Source organism: Gekko japonicus, unplaced genomic scaffold, assembly GCF_001447785.1.
Source record: "Gekko japonicus isolate JY-2015 unplaced genomic scaffold, Gekko_japonicus_V1.1 scaffold538, whole genome shotgun sequence".
NCBI classification, from domain to species: Eukaryota; Metazoa; Chordata; class Lepidosauria; order Squamata; family Gekkonidae; genus Gekko; species Gekko japonicus.
The window spans coordinates 200317-216011 of NW_015168062.1; the positions used below are offsets into that span (position 1 = coordinate 200317).

Consider the following 15695-nt stretch of genomic DNA (forward strand, 5'->3'; position numbering starts at 1 on the left):
CAGGCATAGGGGCTGTTGCCATGTTGCTCCCAATGGGGTGCAGTACAGTCACTACAGATTTCTTTTGGGTAGGGGGCAAAGCATTAAGCTTGAGTATCCAGCACATTTTACTAACCAACAACCTCCATTCCCCATGAGTATTGAATAACAAAGCTTTATGATGACAACAACATTAATTTCATAAAACAAACAAAAACACACACACATGGAAACAAGCGACACTATTTCCAAAACAATTTTAAATGCCCTAGGGAAACTACACACTCCTTGCCCAGTGGACCAAACAATCTGAACGTAAGATTTCAGTGACACAGGGTGTGGGAAGATTACAATAGCAAATATGCAGATTTACAGCTCACCATAAAGGTGGAAATGGAAGACACAGCCATGGAGGCAGAACTGAGATGAGACATGGGGGGGGGGGGGGGTGTGTGAGCTTTTATTAAATAAAGAAGCCTGCAAGAAGCAGGAGAGGGTGAAAATTATGGAGCTAAAAGTAACATGCTTAGCCCTCTTGATCAAATGTCCTCACCATTCTCCCGAAAGAAGCAGCAGTATACATGAATGGCTGCTTCCTCAAAAACTTGGGAATGATGTAAAACACTTCTGCGTTTCTTCTCAACAAGAACACTTTATCATTTCCCTCATCACTTCCAAAAGCACTTCCCCGTCCCTACTGCCTCCAACAGCTGTTAGCCAGCTCTCCTCTAAAATTCCAACAGTTAATTAGCAACAAGACGCAGTAAACATGTACAGCCTGCCACATTTAATTATACTGTAATTTTCTTAAGTTAAAAAACAGAGCGTTATTCAAATTTGTGTCATTATTTTTTAAAAAAGAAAAAGAAAGCAAATTGTTAGTCTGAAAACATCTCTCTTACTTTGTTTCTTTAACAACTCAAAGATAGTTAAATTACTCAAAATGTCCACCATACCTTTGCTGGACATTAGTCAAGCAACAGCTTGGAAAAGACTCCCTGTCTTCTATTTGGCAAGGTGATAACACAGAAATGGGAGATTCCTCAAATTATTTTTCTATCACCTAGCCTTAAGAACTCATAGGAAGATATTCCAATTTAAGACACTCTACTCCAGGGAAATGCTTTTTGCTGGTCAAAAACTCAAGATTGCATTTTATAAAACTGGAAATGAATATTATAAGTTCCTAGCTTATAAGACCATGTACTCACATAATGGCTTCTTCACAACTATTAACCTATCAAGATGACACTAGCTAGTGAACATTCTTTGGGGGGGGGGTTGTCTCCTCCTAGTTAATATTCTTTCAGTTCACAGTTGACTACAACAAAGAATTCATTGGGGAATACAAGGCTGCACAGAGTACAAATTTAAAAAGTCTGAATAATACAACAAACCAGGGCACATTTTTTCTTAATCTAGGATCCAGCCCAAACAATTAGGACACAACTTTCACTCACCTTATGACAGACAAAAAACACAACACTGGCTCTTTTTTATTATGATTACTTTGTATTCAGGATCTTTAAAACCTCAATTCTTTGAAATTAAAAAAAAACCCACGCACAAAGAAAATACTAAGAAAGGTTTTGCATACTGGTCAAGCAACCCATCAAATACTGTCAACAGACCACCCAGTATTAGACTGGGGTAAAATATTTCAAGATACCAAAAATGCCAGGGGTCAGATGACATTTTTCTTGCATTATGTTTTGACTTGTTATAGAAGGTAAGTGCCGCCAGTCCTTCCTTGAAAGTCAGGGACAAATTTAGCAGTACGATAAGGTTTTTCCTACTGATCATCTGGTGTCATTACAGACATCTCCAAACAGAATTTTTAATAGTTGGTAGTACTTCAGTTAGATGCCACATAAGAGAGACATGTACTGGTTTCAGCTATGAAACGTGCACTGAACTGGTATAGCTAAAAATTCCTCATTCACAACTTCCATAGAACTATGACTGTGCCTGCAAGATAGAAACAATAGTGAAGTCCTACAAACATAAAAATTTCTACCAATCTTAACCAATAATGTGAATTTAAACTCAGCAAGTTACATTGTTGACTCAATACACAAAGAAGTTCCGAGGCAAAGGTGGGTCAAAAGAGCAGAACACCAGCAGGGATAGGTCAAAAAAGACATCAGTTTTCCAGAACAAATGAAAACGAAAGTGGCATATTATTAATAACTAGTCTCCACAAGAGCAGAAGCATCCTCTCTGTAGTGTTTCCATTCTAAGCAGAGGAAAACTGAATCTTTTCAACTCTGAATGAGGAAGGAATAGGGCTATAACGAACTTATTATGGTACAACAGGCTTGTCCAACACATTGATTGAAATTTAACAAAAACTTCAATTGGAGAGGTATGTAATGGCTATCATTGAATTCCTGTTTTGCATGCACAAGGTTCTAGGTTCACTTCCTGACACATAAAGGATCTCAGGTTAGAAGGGCTAGGAAAGTGCTAAGCCAATAGTTCTGCAATCTCTCAAATAGTCCATAGATGGGCAAATGGTCAGACTACATAAAAGACAGCTTTATGTATGTATGTTATTCTCATCAACAACATTAACACAAAATAGCTTAAAAGAGTTGTAGACACTAGAAAATAAATGGGTAATACAGTATATCTTAATTTGATTAGAATCTGTTTCTATTTGGGTAGAAACAGGCAAGTTCAGACCAAAGACACAACACGCAGAAATCGCTGAACACCCAGTGGCATTTCACAGATGATATGCAGCCCCCCCAAAAAAGTGTTACAACCTCAAGCCTGCCTTCCAAATGGCAACTTTCCATCTATGCCATAGTTGGTGCTCTACTAAGGGATCAAAGGACAGCGATGGACCTTACGACTAACAGGGGAGGGAATCAGCATGCGCCCCCTTCTCGACAATTTGCTCGTGCTTTCCGTACTGCTTAACCACTTAAGCCACTGCAGCTCCTTTAAAAGAGCTGTAGACACTAGAAAATAAATGGGTAATGCAGTATATCTTAATTTGATTAGAATCTGTTTCTATTTGGGTAGAAACAGGCAAGTTCAGACCAAAGATACAACACGCAGAAATCGCTGAACACCCAGTGGCATTTCACAGATGATATGCAGCCCCCCCAAAAAAGTGTTACAACCTCAAGCCTGCCTTCCAAATGGCAACTTTCCATCTATGCCATAGTTGGTGCTCTACTAAGGGATCAAAGGACAGCGATGGACCTTACGACTAACAGGGGACTTCTCGACAATTTGCTTGTGCTTTCCATACTGCACCAGCCTGTCAGATTTGATAGGAAGATAATCAACACATTCCAACTGAGAACCAGAGGACTAGAGATCCTGTTATGACGGTTATTATTCACCTGGCAGGGTCAAGAATATTTGAAGTGCTAAGAGTGTTGAGATAAGGCTACTTAGTGAAGTCTTCCAGAAGGCCATTCATTCAGAACCAATTTTCCTTGCTATGTAGCACTCAGTGAACTGCCCATTCTGCCTGATAAGTAGTGACATACAACTTTCCTCACAACAGTGCATGATGGGACTTGATCATATTCTCACACTGAGAACTGGTTAGTCTTCAAATGTTATTTATTGACTATCAAAACAACGTGAACAAAAAGCTTCCAGGAAATTCCATTGGCTTCTCCTATTTCTTCACACATTGCTGCAGATTGTACATTGGAGGCCTATCACAGAGTTGATAAGAGCATTACAGAGTGTTTTGTTTAACCGCCTATCCCAATATGAGAAATTTAGAGCTATTCTATCACCCAGGAGATGGCTGTCTACCCTCTGCTTGAAGACCTGTAGTGAGAGTGTGCCCACATTGTCCCTAGATAATTGCCTCTATTGTCAAATTGCTCTTAACATTAAGAAATTTCTGCTAACGTTCAGCTCAAATCTACCCTTATGTACTTTGAGCCTATTAGAAGATGGGTGGAAGCAACGCAGAACCTACTTGTTCTCTCTAGGCATGCCCAGTCTAAACTGTGTTTAATCTGTTTCTAAGGCTAGGAATTTTATTTACATAGGTCCGTGTAATTACGATCCATGTAATTGTTCAGGTAGTAGGACTACAGCCTTCTGAAAGTGCAGTTCCCAAAACTGGCCACAGAAAACCAGACAAGTTCTAACTAGCATGGAACAAAGTGGAACTTCTTAATCTTTGGATACTATGCTTGTGCTAATGTAGCCTAGCTACTTGTAGAGTTGAAGCACACGGCTGACCTGACTCATATTCTGCTTGTGAATTACTGCATTTCTGAGAGCCTTTTCACATGTGCTGCTGACAAACCAATACCCATCTTAATCTTGTACAGCTGAGTCTAGTCTTGCAGCAGCTCACCCATCCCCCTAGGGGATTTCTCAAAGACAATAAACAGATTCTGAGATTATACATCACCAAGCTTCCTCAGTAAGTACTAATTAGATGAGCAGTCATTAACATGGTAACCTGGGGTACTGGGAACCCACTGGTGTAAAAAAAATTCAAAAGGTTTTTTTAAGGGAGGGGGTTACACATAGTACAGGGAGCTTTGGCTCACCCCTACTGGGGGGGGGAAGTGCTGAGCTCATGCTGTGAGGTGCATCACAGTCATGTGGTTTAACTTAGTCATAGAACCAGACTTCCTTAAACTTCTGCACTCGACAATCTCTCCCTGTTGCCCCAAATCCTCCACTTTCTTTTACAAAGAAACCAAATGGCATCTCTTTTTTCAAAACACAGAGACAATTCCCCCCCCCATTAGAGCCCCCTCCTCACCTGGTCCTGCCCTCCATGACTGCCATTTTTTCATGCTCCCTCTACACTTTCTTTAAAGTTTCAGACATGCCCAGAGACTCAGTACATTGGGGACTCCTGAACTAAACCATAAAGGTTCTCCACTAGGTGGCCAAGTATATGAAAAGGCAACATACTAAAGAAGAAGGGATTTACTGCAGACGGTAATTCCCACTCCCCTGAAGTGCCAGTTCAGTTAGCTGAGGGAGGAAACGCTGTTACCCCGGAATCCAGCAGATCAGCACGGTTTCACTGAAGATGAGATTTTCTAAGATTTACTCCCTGCCTTTTTTCAGTTTCCTCACATGGGAAGATGAAGATCAATAAGGACAACAGTAAATAGATGCATGCGGTCAAACTGTTATCTTTCTATGTAGCTGTATCTGACAGATGTAATGTGTCACGAACATATGTAGTGACTAGAGATTAATACTTATGACCTGTTCTATCCCATTTAATCATGAATAATAATAGTAGCATTGTCATTTGTTTTCATTAGTTAAATCTATTTGTTGCATGCATGCATTTATGATTCATCCTCTCCCTAGGGGGAACATCAAGCTGTCAAAGCCTAAAAACAATCACTTCCTCAAGATGGTCTAGGAAATGCATACCTGGATAATGTCAACTACATTAAGAATTAACTGGCATTCTTTAACCTGTGAGGGCAACAGAAGACCCAGAAGTGCCCCCTTTTTTACAATTTCTTATTGTCTTTCCCCAGAGTAGAATATCTATTGTTTGTACATTCAAATTTTATGAATATTAGGATCATTTTCACAATATGACCAAAACACAAAATGTTGTCTCAATATATTCAGTGTATCAAACAGTCTATTTCTAAGTCCTTAGAAAGGTAGTAAAATAACTATTTTCTAGAAGTGAACCACGGGAATTAATATTATAATTTAATCAAGTCTCACAGTGGTCAAACAGTAGAAACACCATACAAATAAGAAATCCATTTGGAATGCACCATGATAAAGGTTTACAAAGTTTCTTTAAAGCACTCGTGGCTACTACATTCTACATAAATACATGCACCATGCATGAAATTGATCAAAAATCACAGTATAGTAATGTCAACTTACAATAAATCACAGATTTCAAGATACCTGTGTGTCTGTTGTAAAGGTAAAAAACTAAGGCATCAAGAGAATTCTGAGCCATGAAAACATACATTCAACTTAGGGACGCACAGAAGTTTGTGCTTTCAAGTCGTGTATCAATTAAAGGTTGTGTCTGCAAATAGCTCTCTTTATTATAAATATATCACGCACACACAGAAGAAAACACAGCTGTCTTTGTGAATCCAAATTAACAGGAACCAAATCAATACCGCATTCAAAATCAATGCCTGACCTCATCAGCAGCTATTCCTCTTTTTTACAAAATTGCAAAAGAAGCTAAAGATTCCCCCCCCCTCATTCAAGTCCCAAAACCAAATTGTAAGGCTCCGTCTGCCTTTTTATCCCACATCCTTACTGTGGAGCAGAAATGTACCTCAATATTCAATAAAAGAGATCCAATGTTTTTAATTCTTTGAAGAATTCAACCCAATATCCCACTGTCATATAGCTATTAAGTATATTAAATTATGTGAGGTTACAACAGAGTCATGCCAGACTTTAATTCAATCTGACAATTTCCAGTTAAAAATAAAGTATTGTTCTCCAGCAACCTTATCTTTGTCTTCCACAACATCTGCCAGCATGTCATCTGGGTCCAGGATTCCCCCATCTGTGTACTCCAGATGGTGAATGTTCACCCAATAAGAAGGATCCTGCAAATGAAACATAAGTACGTTTTCTCATTAGCTCACCATTTTTAGCACACAAACAATACTGTCACAAAATAAATTTCCTCATGTTCTAATAATGTTTATGAAGTGACATTATATTTTGTTCATAAACAGGTTTGTTTAATATTCCAATCTAAAACGAGTGGTTTACATGTTAATCTGTAGCTACTGAATCTACAAATATTAACAATGTGCTTCAAGACCTTGGAATAAGTCTTTATGGAAAATTTTAAATTTGGTTTTATCACATTTTTAACGTACTACAAATACACCAACGCTAAGCATGCTTACTTGGGCGTGAGCACTAAACTCAACAAGATTATCTTCCAGTAAATGCATATATTATTGCAAAGTGACTTTAGAAATGTAATTTACGGTAACCATCCACTATGACTAAAAGTACAATATTTAAATCTCACTTAGTCCAACGTTTTGTTCTTATTAGTCTTTGTTAACCTCTCAACCACTGTACACACAGTATTCTTTTATATGACCGTTCATATTTGGTTTACAAAAACACAGAACAATCTTCCAAAATATGACTCCAGTTGGAACAGTATAGGAACAGGGAGAGAACAGCCTTTCACTACACAGCACATGGACTCTTGGTTCATAGTGTAACATCTTGGAAGGGGGGGGGGTCAGGAAGACTGCATTTTCAGTTTCAGGTAAGGCTCAGACCAGCATGGACTGTATCTCAAATCCAAGACAGATGCCATAGCAGGTTTACACTAGTTCATAGATCCCTGTTTCTCCTGACTGCATATTCTCTGCAGCAACTTCCATTTTGGCTGATAATTACTTCCTTGATGATTCAGTCACCATCTGAACATCACTGAAGACTCAATTTTAAAGTATGTCAGCATGTGCAGGCAGAAGGTGTGATGGCAGAAACAGGGGGGAAAGTTGAGCAGAGGGTGTCAGGGACAGAATAGGTATCACAAATAAACAAATACTGCAACACACAACCTATGCAATCATTGATATCTGTGACACATCCTTCACCAACTTGGTATTCAGTCAGGGACAGCCAACTACATGTTTTTTCAGCTAACATAATTTTCTAGAACCGCAATTTCTAACCTTGAGAAACAGTATGCAACCTACTACCCTGCTCAGCTTGTCAAATCTCAAGTTAAAATACTATGCAGTTGCAGTACTTAGTGCCTTAAAATGAAGAGCAAATTCAGAATTGAGAATGGCATTTTTCCTTTAACTCATTCCACTGCATCTAAAGACTGTGGTCCATTAATTCAAATTGCCCACTTCTTCTGAAACTCTCAATTTAACGGATACTTGCCATGCTAAATGTATCACTTTGTACTGAAGCCGGTAATGAAAGGTATTGGAAACTGTACACATCTCTCTGCAGAAACCACCACAATACCACCAGTTCAACTGGAAATTCTCTTTAGTTGGACTTTCACATTTACAAGACCTTTCATAAATCTGGAGCAATCAGTGAAGAAAATTAAATGAAGATGGTTAAGTTTAATGGTTATTTTCTATTTTTGCTGTGTTTTCCTTTGAATTTATTCCCATTATAAAATCTGAGTTCTATATTCTACGCTCTTATCACACACTTGAATATTATTTCACATTTCTATCCTATTGTCTTGATACAAAGCAGGTAAGAGCCCTAACAACACTGAATTGTGAATCTAGTTCATATTTTGAAATACAACAAAAAAGCATTTGTCTACCTACTATTAGCCAAACACACACTTTTAAGTAGCCATATCTCATTTTGAGAAAATGAGCGACCACAGACTTCAGGAGAATACCAATGAGAAGAAGATTCCATGTTGGAAAGTAATAACTGAATGGTCGTTCTGTAGAAGGGTTGTCTTTGTCCCAGTGGGGGGCTCCAACCTGGCTCCTGGGGTCTTCTGGCATGCGCGCGAAGTGACATCATTGTGCCAGGAAAGTCAGTCAGAGGAAATTCTACCATTTGGGTAAAAAAACTCTATGGTCACCATAGAATTTTTACCCAAAAGCTAGAGCATCCTCCGCATGATGTGCCCAGCACAATGACATTACCTCCAGGTGACATCACCTCCGAGTGATGTCATTATGGCAGGCACGTTTAGCGCAATGGGGCTCTTAGAGGGTGGGGCTCTCCCACCAGCCAGCTGATCAGCAGTGGTTTGGGAGCCCCAAAAGTGGGGGAAACCCCACCCCATCAGGGGATGGCAACCCTATTCTGTAACCTTTGTTCCTATTTATACATGGTGTGATCTGGTCCATAGGGTCGCGAAGAGTCGGACTTGACTGTGCGACTGAACAACAACAAATATTCCAAGGTACACACAATGAAGGTTTAAGGCCCTCTTTGGGCTGCAGCCCAACAATCAGCTACTCCTAAAGCTCATGGAACCTTCTAGACCCACCTCCAATGTAGTGCAAAGAGCAGTATTTAGATAAAATAAAAAAGGAAGCCCTGATACACACACAGGTGTACATTCATTTAAGAGTTCCTACAGATCTGAATGGATATGTTGCTATCAAGAAATCTAGGAAGCCACCCTGACCTGGATAGCCCAGACAACCCAATCTCATCAGGTCTCAGAAGCTAAGCAGGGCCAACCCTGGCAAGTACTTGGAAGAGCAACCTCCAAGGAATACTATGGCCGGGATCTAGAGGCAGGTTATTAAGCCACCTCTCTGAAATGTCCTAGCCCCACTAGCGATTGCCAGAAGTCACCATGTATTCAAAGCTCACAAGCACACACACACACAAAGAAAAAATCTAGGAAGCTCTCTCACCAGGATGTAATGATTGTTATAACAGTCAAACAAGAAGACTACTCCAGTTTTGTCTTCACAACGTTCAGATTTTCTATATTAAATTTTACAATTGGGAAGAACCATCACATTGTATTAGCAATATGTCCAATCTGCTAAATGGGAGACACCGCTCGTAATAGTGGAGGAATCTGCCAAAAATACAAGGAATATTGTCAAGTAGTAAGCAGAGATGTGAAGTCCCAGGAAAAGAACAAAGTTTTTCCCCAGTTTCATCTCCAATAACATTTTCCAGTGGAACAAAGTTAGGAAATAATGGAAAGCACTGTAAAAAAAAAGCTCCTATGAAATGATTTTCCCCATTTGGAATGAGTCAAAGGCAAGTTTTATGCAAAATATTCAATAATAAGAAAAAAATATGTAATACAATCTGTAACATTGGATTATGACAAGCAGGAGACCCACAAGGACTCACGGGGAATCTCATTTTCCCCTCCCCTACTATTTTCTTTCCAGTTGCACAGTGGCAAATGCACAAGGGATTGAGAGGAGGACTGTGTTTTCTCTTCTGTCCTCCTCTCCACATTATTTAATCTTTCCTTTCTCCTGGCAAACCCCCCCCCTATTCTCACCTTTTCCTAATTCCTTTGCTACTTCACACCATCAACCTCCTTTCATCTGCCTCCCATCTTCAGCTACATTTATTATTTATTTCATTTAAATCACACCTTTATCCATAATGGGGACCCAAAGCAACTTACTTAATTCTTTTCTCCATTTTATTTTCCCAACAACCCTGTGCAATAAGTTAGGCTGAAAATATATGATCGGCCTAAGATCACCCAGTGAGCTTCCACAGTAGAGTGGGGATTTGAACGTAAATCTAGCAGAACCTAGTCTAAACCTGTAACCACTATGCACACTGGCTTTTTCAGGGTGGCTGCTGTTGAACACTACCAAGCTAGCAAGCAGCCAGGCCTGGGTGAGCCAAGCAAGTCATATGGTAGAAAGATACCTGATGGCTACTGCCAGGCCTGGCCCCAATAAATCCTCCATTAAAGGCTACAACAGCCCTAGGAAGGGCCCTATTCCCCACCACCACCACCTTTTATGGACAAAAAACAAGGTAGGAAGGCTGGCAGCTGTGATTCCCTAGCAACAGCCACTGAGGGCATTTGTTCCTTAAAACTACTGGTGCTGTTTCTATTATTGGTGGGGTTAACACCCCAATTTTTTAATTTAGATTTCACACCTTCCCACAAACCTGGAGTGTTTTTCAGGTTTGTAGAAAGATCTGCCTTGTCTGTTTATAGCTCCATTCTCTGGGCATAACTATCCACAGAGTTGGCCATGCTGAGAATCAGATAAACTGATAATTCCTATGCATGTAGACATACACAAATATTTCAATAATTGTTTAAATATGATTTTACAACATTCATATTCTATGCTTAATGACAATACATTATCAAAGATCAGTGTTTTCAGTGTTATAAAGTTAAACTTGACATCCAAATATACTGATAGTGCTATTTTTTGTGACTGTATGTGAAAGTGCTTCTGTCCAAATAGTACACTTTTGGTTCAGCCATCATTTTCTCCTACTTCTCAGATGGCAAAAAAATGAGATACATGTGACCTAGTGGCACAGGGTACAATAGTTTGCAATGCATTCTCACGTACTTGTAATTTTTCTTATGAAACATTTGTCTCTCATTTCTCTTATTTTTCTTATAAAACGTTTGTCTCTCAGTTCTCTATTTTTCATGCTCTAGCACCCTGTCCTTGTACTCCCCCCAAAGGAGAGAATGGGGCAAAGAACAAATAGGAGTGGACTCTTTTCTCAGTGACCCCCATTAACTTCTGTTGTACACAGTAAAAGGACTATTATCAACCACGCAGCTCAGGGATGGTCAAAGCTTGCTTTCCCACCCCAAAATTGTACCAGGTTCTCATTGAGCTCCCCCACCAACTGTTAAATTATAAACGCTTGTCTCCCCTCCAAGGGACCGCCTTATCCCGTATGTTCCCCCAAGAGCACTACGGTCTGGGGCCCAAAACTTACTAACTATGCCGGGCCCCAGAGATGTAAAGTTGGTCGCCACAAGGACCAGGGCCTTCTCGGTGACGGCCCCTGCCTGGTGGAATGAGCTCCCGGAGAAGATTCAGGCCCTGCGGGACTTGATGCAGTTCCGCAGGGCCTGTAAGACGGAGCTCTTCCACCAGGCTTTCAAGTAGGGGCCGCCGCCCTTCGCTCACTGCCCCCTCATATATTACCATCTTGGGGGGCGGAAGAGGCCCTGGGAATCAAATGAAACACCAGAAGCACTGGATCCCTTGAATACTTTAAACTTTTGACCATCTGAAGGAATGCGTGAAAACATCGAACGACCTCGGGGAACATCTGGATAGGACCGTCACCATCTTGTTTGGAGTTTCTAGATTTGATGTATCGCGAGCATCTTAAAGTTAGATTTATATTTGGATTCAGCTCGGTAGTTGAAATGTTCTTAAATGTATATTTATCTTTTAATTGTCATAATTGTGTTTTATTGTTGCAATATTTATTGCCTGTTAGCCGCCCTGAGCCCTTCGGGGGAGGGCGGGATATAAGTTCAATAAATAAATAAATAAATAAATAAATAATATTCATTCCTATAGGGGGAAAAGGTATACATGCAAAAAGACACAACCTGGTAGCACAGCAGAGATAAGAATGGTGTGGGTTCACAGGGCTGCCTAAATGCAAACTACAAGCTGTTCCCAGGCTTGGTTCTTATGGCTTCCTTCATTAGCACATGAAGGGCTTCTGCATTCTGGCACTCTTTTCATTTTTTTAATAGAGTATGTGTACACACAAACATACATATGCATGACAACGTGTATATACAGTTTAAAGTGGGTCAAGAACAATCTTATCTGGTACACTTGACTTTTCCCACACAGTAGAGTGGACAAGGAATTTGCTGAGGCCACAACAACTTGACAATGACAACACGACCACAGCAGAGGACAGAGTTAACCTGAAATGTCTCTGCACTTACAAATTATGTTTTACGGCAGAGTATTTTCTCCTCTTCAATACTTGCAATTTGAATCGCAAGCATGCTTCTTTATGACAAGGCAATGGCTCAGAAATATGTTCAATATAGATGATGGTTAAGTCAGCCCAGAGTTCCAACTCAGTAACATAATACCAGAGTAGGGTTGCCAGGTCCTTTTCTTCTGCCACCAAGGAGTGGGAGGGAGCTTCCCAGGAGTTGGGGGCAAGACGACATCACCACACACGACAACCCCAGCACGATGACATTATGCAGAAGTGAAGTCATCATGGCGGGGATGTTGCACAGCAACGCTCCGGTATTTTGGGCAAAACTCTATGGTTACCATAGAGTTTTGCCCAAAATACCAGTGTGGCCATGCAACATCCTCGGCATGATGGTGTCACTTCTGTGTGACATCATCATGCCAGGACTGTTGCACCCGGCTGTGGCTGTTGGGGACGGGGCTCACCTGCCAGCCCGCTGACCAGCAGCGGGCTGGAGCCTGTGAAATTGGGGGATCCCCCACTCCCACCTGGGGTTGGCAACCCTATATCATAGATAAGCAACATCATTAATTGAAGTGTTTTCTATGAAGTCCAGCTGGTTATGTAACAGCAGTTAGTACAACTCGGAAGAGTATAACTACCTCAGCATGCATATAACTGTAACAAATAATTAAACATGTAAGATCTCCAACTCATGTCAACCCCATTGGTGCCCTCATAAAACTACCAACTTAGATCAATCTATTTAGCAACATAATTCAACATTTAAATTGTGCGATATGCTGCCTACGAAATTAGCTGTGCTTCAAGTTTCTGCCGGGTATGGCAGAAAGAGTATCAGGTCTAAAGTCTACAGTTATTTATGGCACACCAAAAAAAAAACCCTTTCAGTTTCCAATCTTCACTGTGCAGCATTCCAGTTACCACTGCACATTAAAATACCATTTCACAACTGCACCTTTTTCATACTCTCCGTAGAGAGAGCTATACCTATCCAATAAGCCTTGTGAACAAACCACAATACTACTCTGATACTGTTTAAACAAGTCACCACACCTTTTTCTAAGAAATGTAAAACCAGGTTACCTTTAGCATAATAAAAGTTTACAGAAATAGTAAAACACTCTTTGGTAAAAAGCTAGCCAAGAAAGCACATGAACCTGGTTAACTGCTAACTTTCACTCATTACATCCACTATTCCTTGCACTAGGATTGACTTATTCAACTAAATAGTTAGATTTGAATTTGGGGTGCCTTAGAACTACTAGAGGAGACTTTCTGTCCTGATAACTGTGATCCTGAACAGATGAATCTTGGTTCCTGCAAAAGAAAGTAACCTAGGTTAGTTGAGGCACCTGCATTCAGACACGATTAACTGAAGTCAGCAGAGGGGGAGGAGAGAAGGGAGTGGAAGTTTGTAAGCTCAGCAATTAACCAGGGTGTGTATACTCCAGAGAAATTCCATTTTGTTTCTGACATGTGAATTGAGCCCAAGGGTATACTGCCTTTAGTTCAACAGGGCTTATGTCTAAATACACACAGTGGACTAGAGCCTTTATTCGCCAGAATACAGAATTTAGCAGCTCACATCTGCTGTTCTCCTTTTATTTATTTGCTTCGTTTATACCCTACTCCTCCCTAATGGGAATCCAAAGGAGCTCGCAAAATTCTCACCTCCATTTCTGTCTTTCTAACAATTCTGAGAGGGAGGTTAGGCTGAGATTGTTTCTGGCCAAAGACCACCTAAGCAATCTTCTGGGGACTGAAACCCCGGTCTCCTAGCTCCTAGTCCACCAGTCTAATTGCTGCACCACTACACAGGCTCTCTGCCAATGCAGAGCACTTACCAATTAATATACTGCATGGCAAACAGTACACTCACATCTTTTACTATGGAAACGTATCAGTATACAATAACATGTGAAAGCTGAATTTACGTCACTCTGACAAAACACTTCTTACAAAATGGTAGCTCATTTTTCCTGTGAAAAGCTGCGTTTGGGTGCTTGATAAATTAAAATTAACAAAATTAGCATTTTCAAATTATTGTGGTATTAGCTATAATTACCTCAGATAATTAAAGGGATCTAAATAAAAGGGAGAGCTTTTCACAACACTAGAAAAGTACTGGCTGTTTGGGAAACAGTAAAAAGTGTTTCCTCTTTTACTCAGAAGTATATGTACCAGAATATTTATCCTTCTGTTTTACACCATAGGTGTTGTAATTTAAACAGTTTAAAACCTGAATTCACAAACGGGGGGGGGGGGGCTCTCGGTTGTGGCTAATTTTGTTGTTTGTTTTCGTGTTGGGGGTGTTTGTTTGTTTTTCTGTATTTAAATCTGAGTTTAAAGAAAAGCCTGAACTGGTATCTGCAAAGAATTCTACAAGATCAAACTAGACAAAACAGACCTCATTTCTTTTACTTCATTATTTTAAGCTATAGAGGCTTGAACATTTGAGAATTAATAGAGGATAATTTTGTCTGGAACTCAGCAAAGCCTAAAAGGAAAGTTCCAACTCAGTAACACAGGATCAGATCCATAGGAGCGGAAGGCTGAAGTTTTCATGCAGACGTGGAATATGGAGAACTGACACCTTCAGATAGGGTAATAAAAGGGTCAAGTGTATTTATTTACATCGATCAAAGGGAATCTGTAGCACCCACAGGCGGAACCTCAGAATAACCTTCAGCAGAACAACCTATATTTTTTGTCCTCCATGTTTCTTTTCCTCAAACTCGAGGTCTTGACATGCAAGAGAACTGGGGAGCTTACAGAAGAATTACTGAGGAGGAGGGGGGAGTAATTTTAACTATAATTTATTTCATATTTAAGAGAGAGAAACGCCAATGTTGGATCAAAAACCTATATTTTTGTCCTCCATGTTTCTTTTCCTCAAACTCGAGGTCTTGACATGCAAGAGAACTGGGGAGCTTACAGAAGAATTACTGAGGAGGGGGGAGTAATTTTAACTATAATTTATTTCATATTTAAGAGAGAGAGACGCCAATGTTGGATCAAAAACCTATATTTTTGTCCTCCATGTTTCTTTTCCTCAAACTCGAGGTCTTGACATGCAAGAGAACTGGGGAGCTTACAGAAGAATTACTGAGGAGGGGGGAGTAATTTTAACTATAATTTATTTCATATTTAAGAGAGAGAGACGCCAATGTTGGATCAGGCCAAAGGCCCATCCAGTCCAACACTCTGTGTCACACAGTGGCCAGAAATACCAGGTGCCATCAGGAGGTCCACCAGTGGGGCCAGAACATTAGAAGCCCACCCACTGTTGCCCCCCCCCAAGTACCAAGAAGACAGAGCATCACTTGCCCCAGAGCCCCTATCTA

General features: G+C 40.3%; 1 protein-coding gene across 1 annotated transcript in view; it reads right to left on the minus strand.

The window, feature by feature from the left end:
* LOC107113239 (partitioning defective 3 homolog B-like) overlaps positions 1 to 15695 on the minus strand; it is a 195197-nt gene that overhangs the window by 142178 nt on the left and 37324 nt on the right. The window contains exon 2 of the mRNA XM_015414539.1: positions 6435 to 6536. Coding sequence (XP_015270025.1) covers positions 6435 to 6536 — 102 coding nt within the window. The remainder of the gene's footprint in view (positions 1 to 6434; positions 6537 to 15695) is intronic.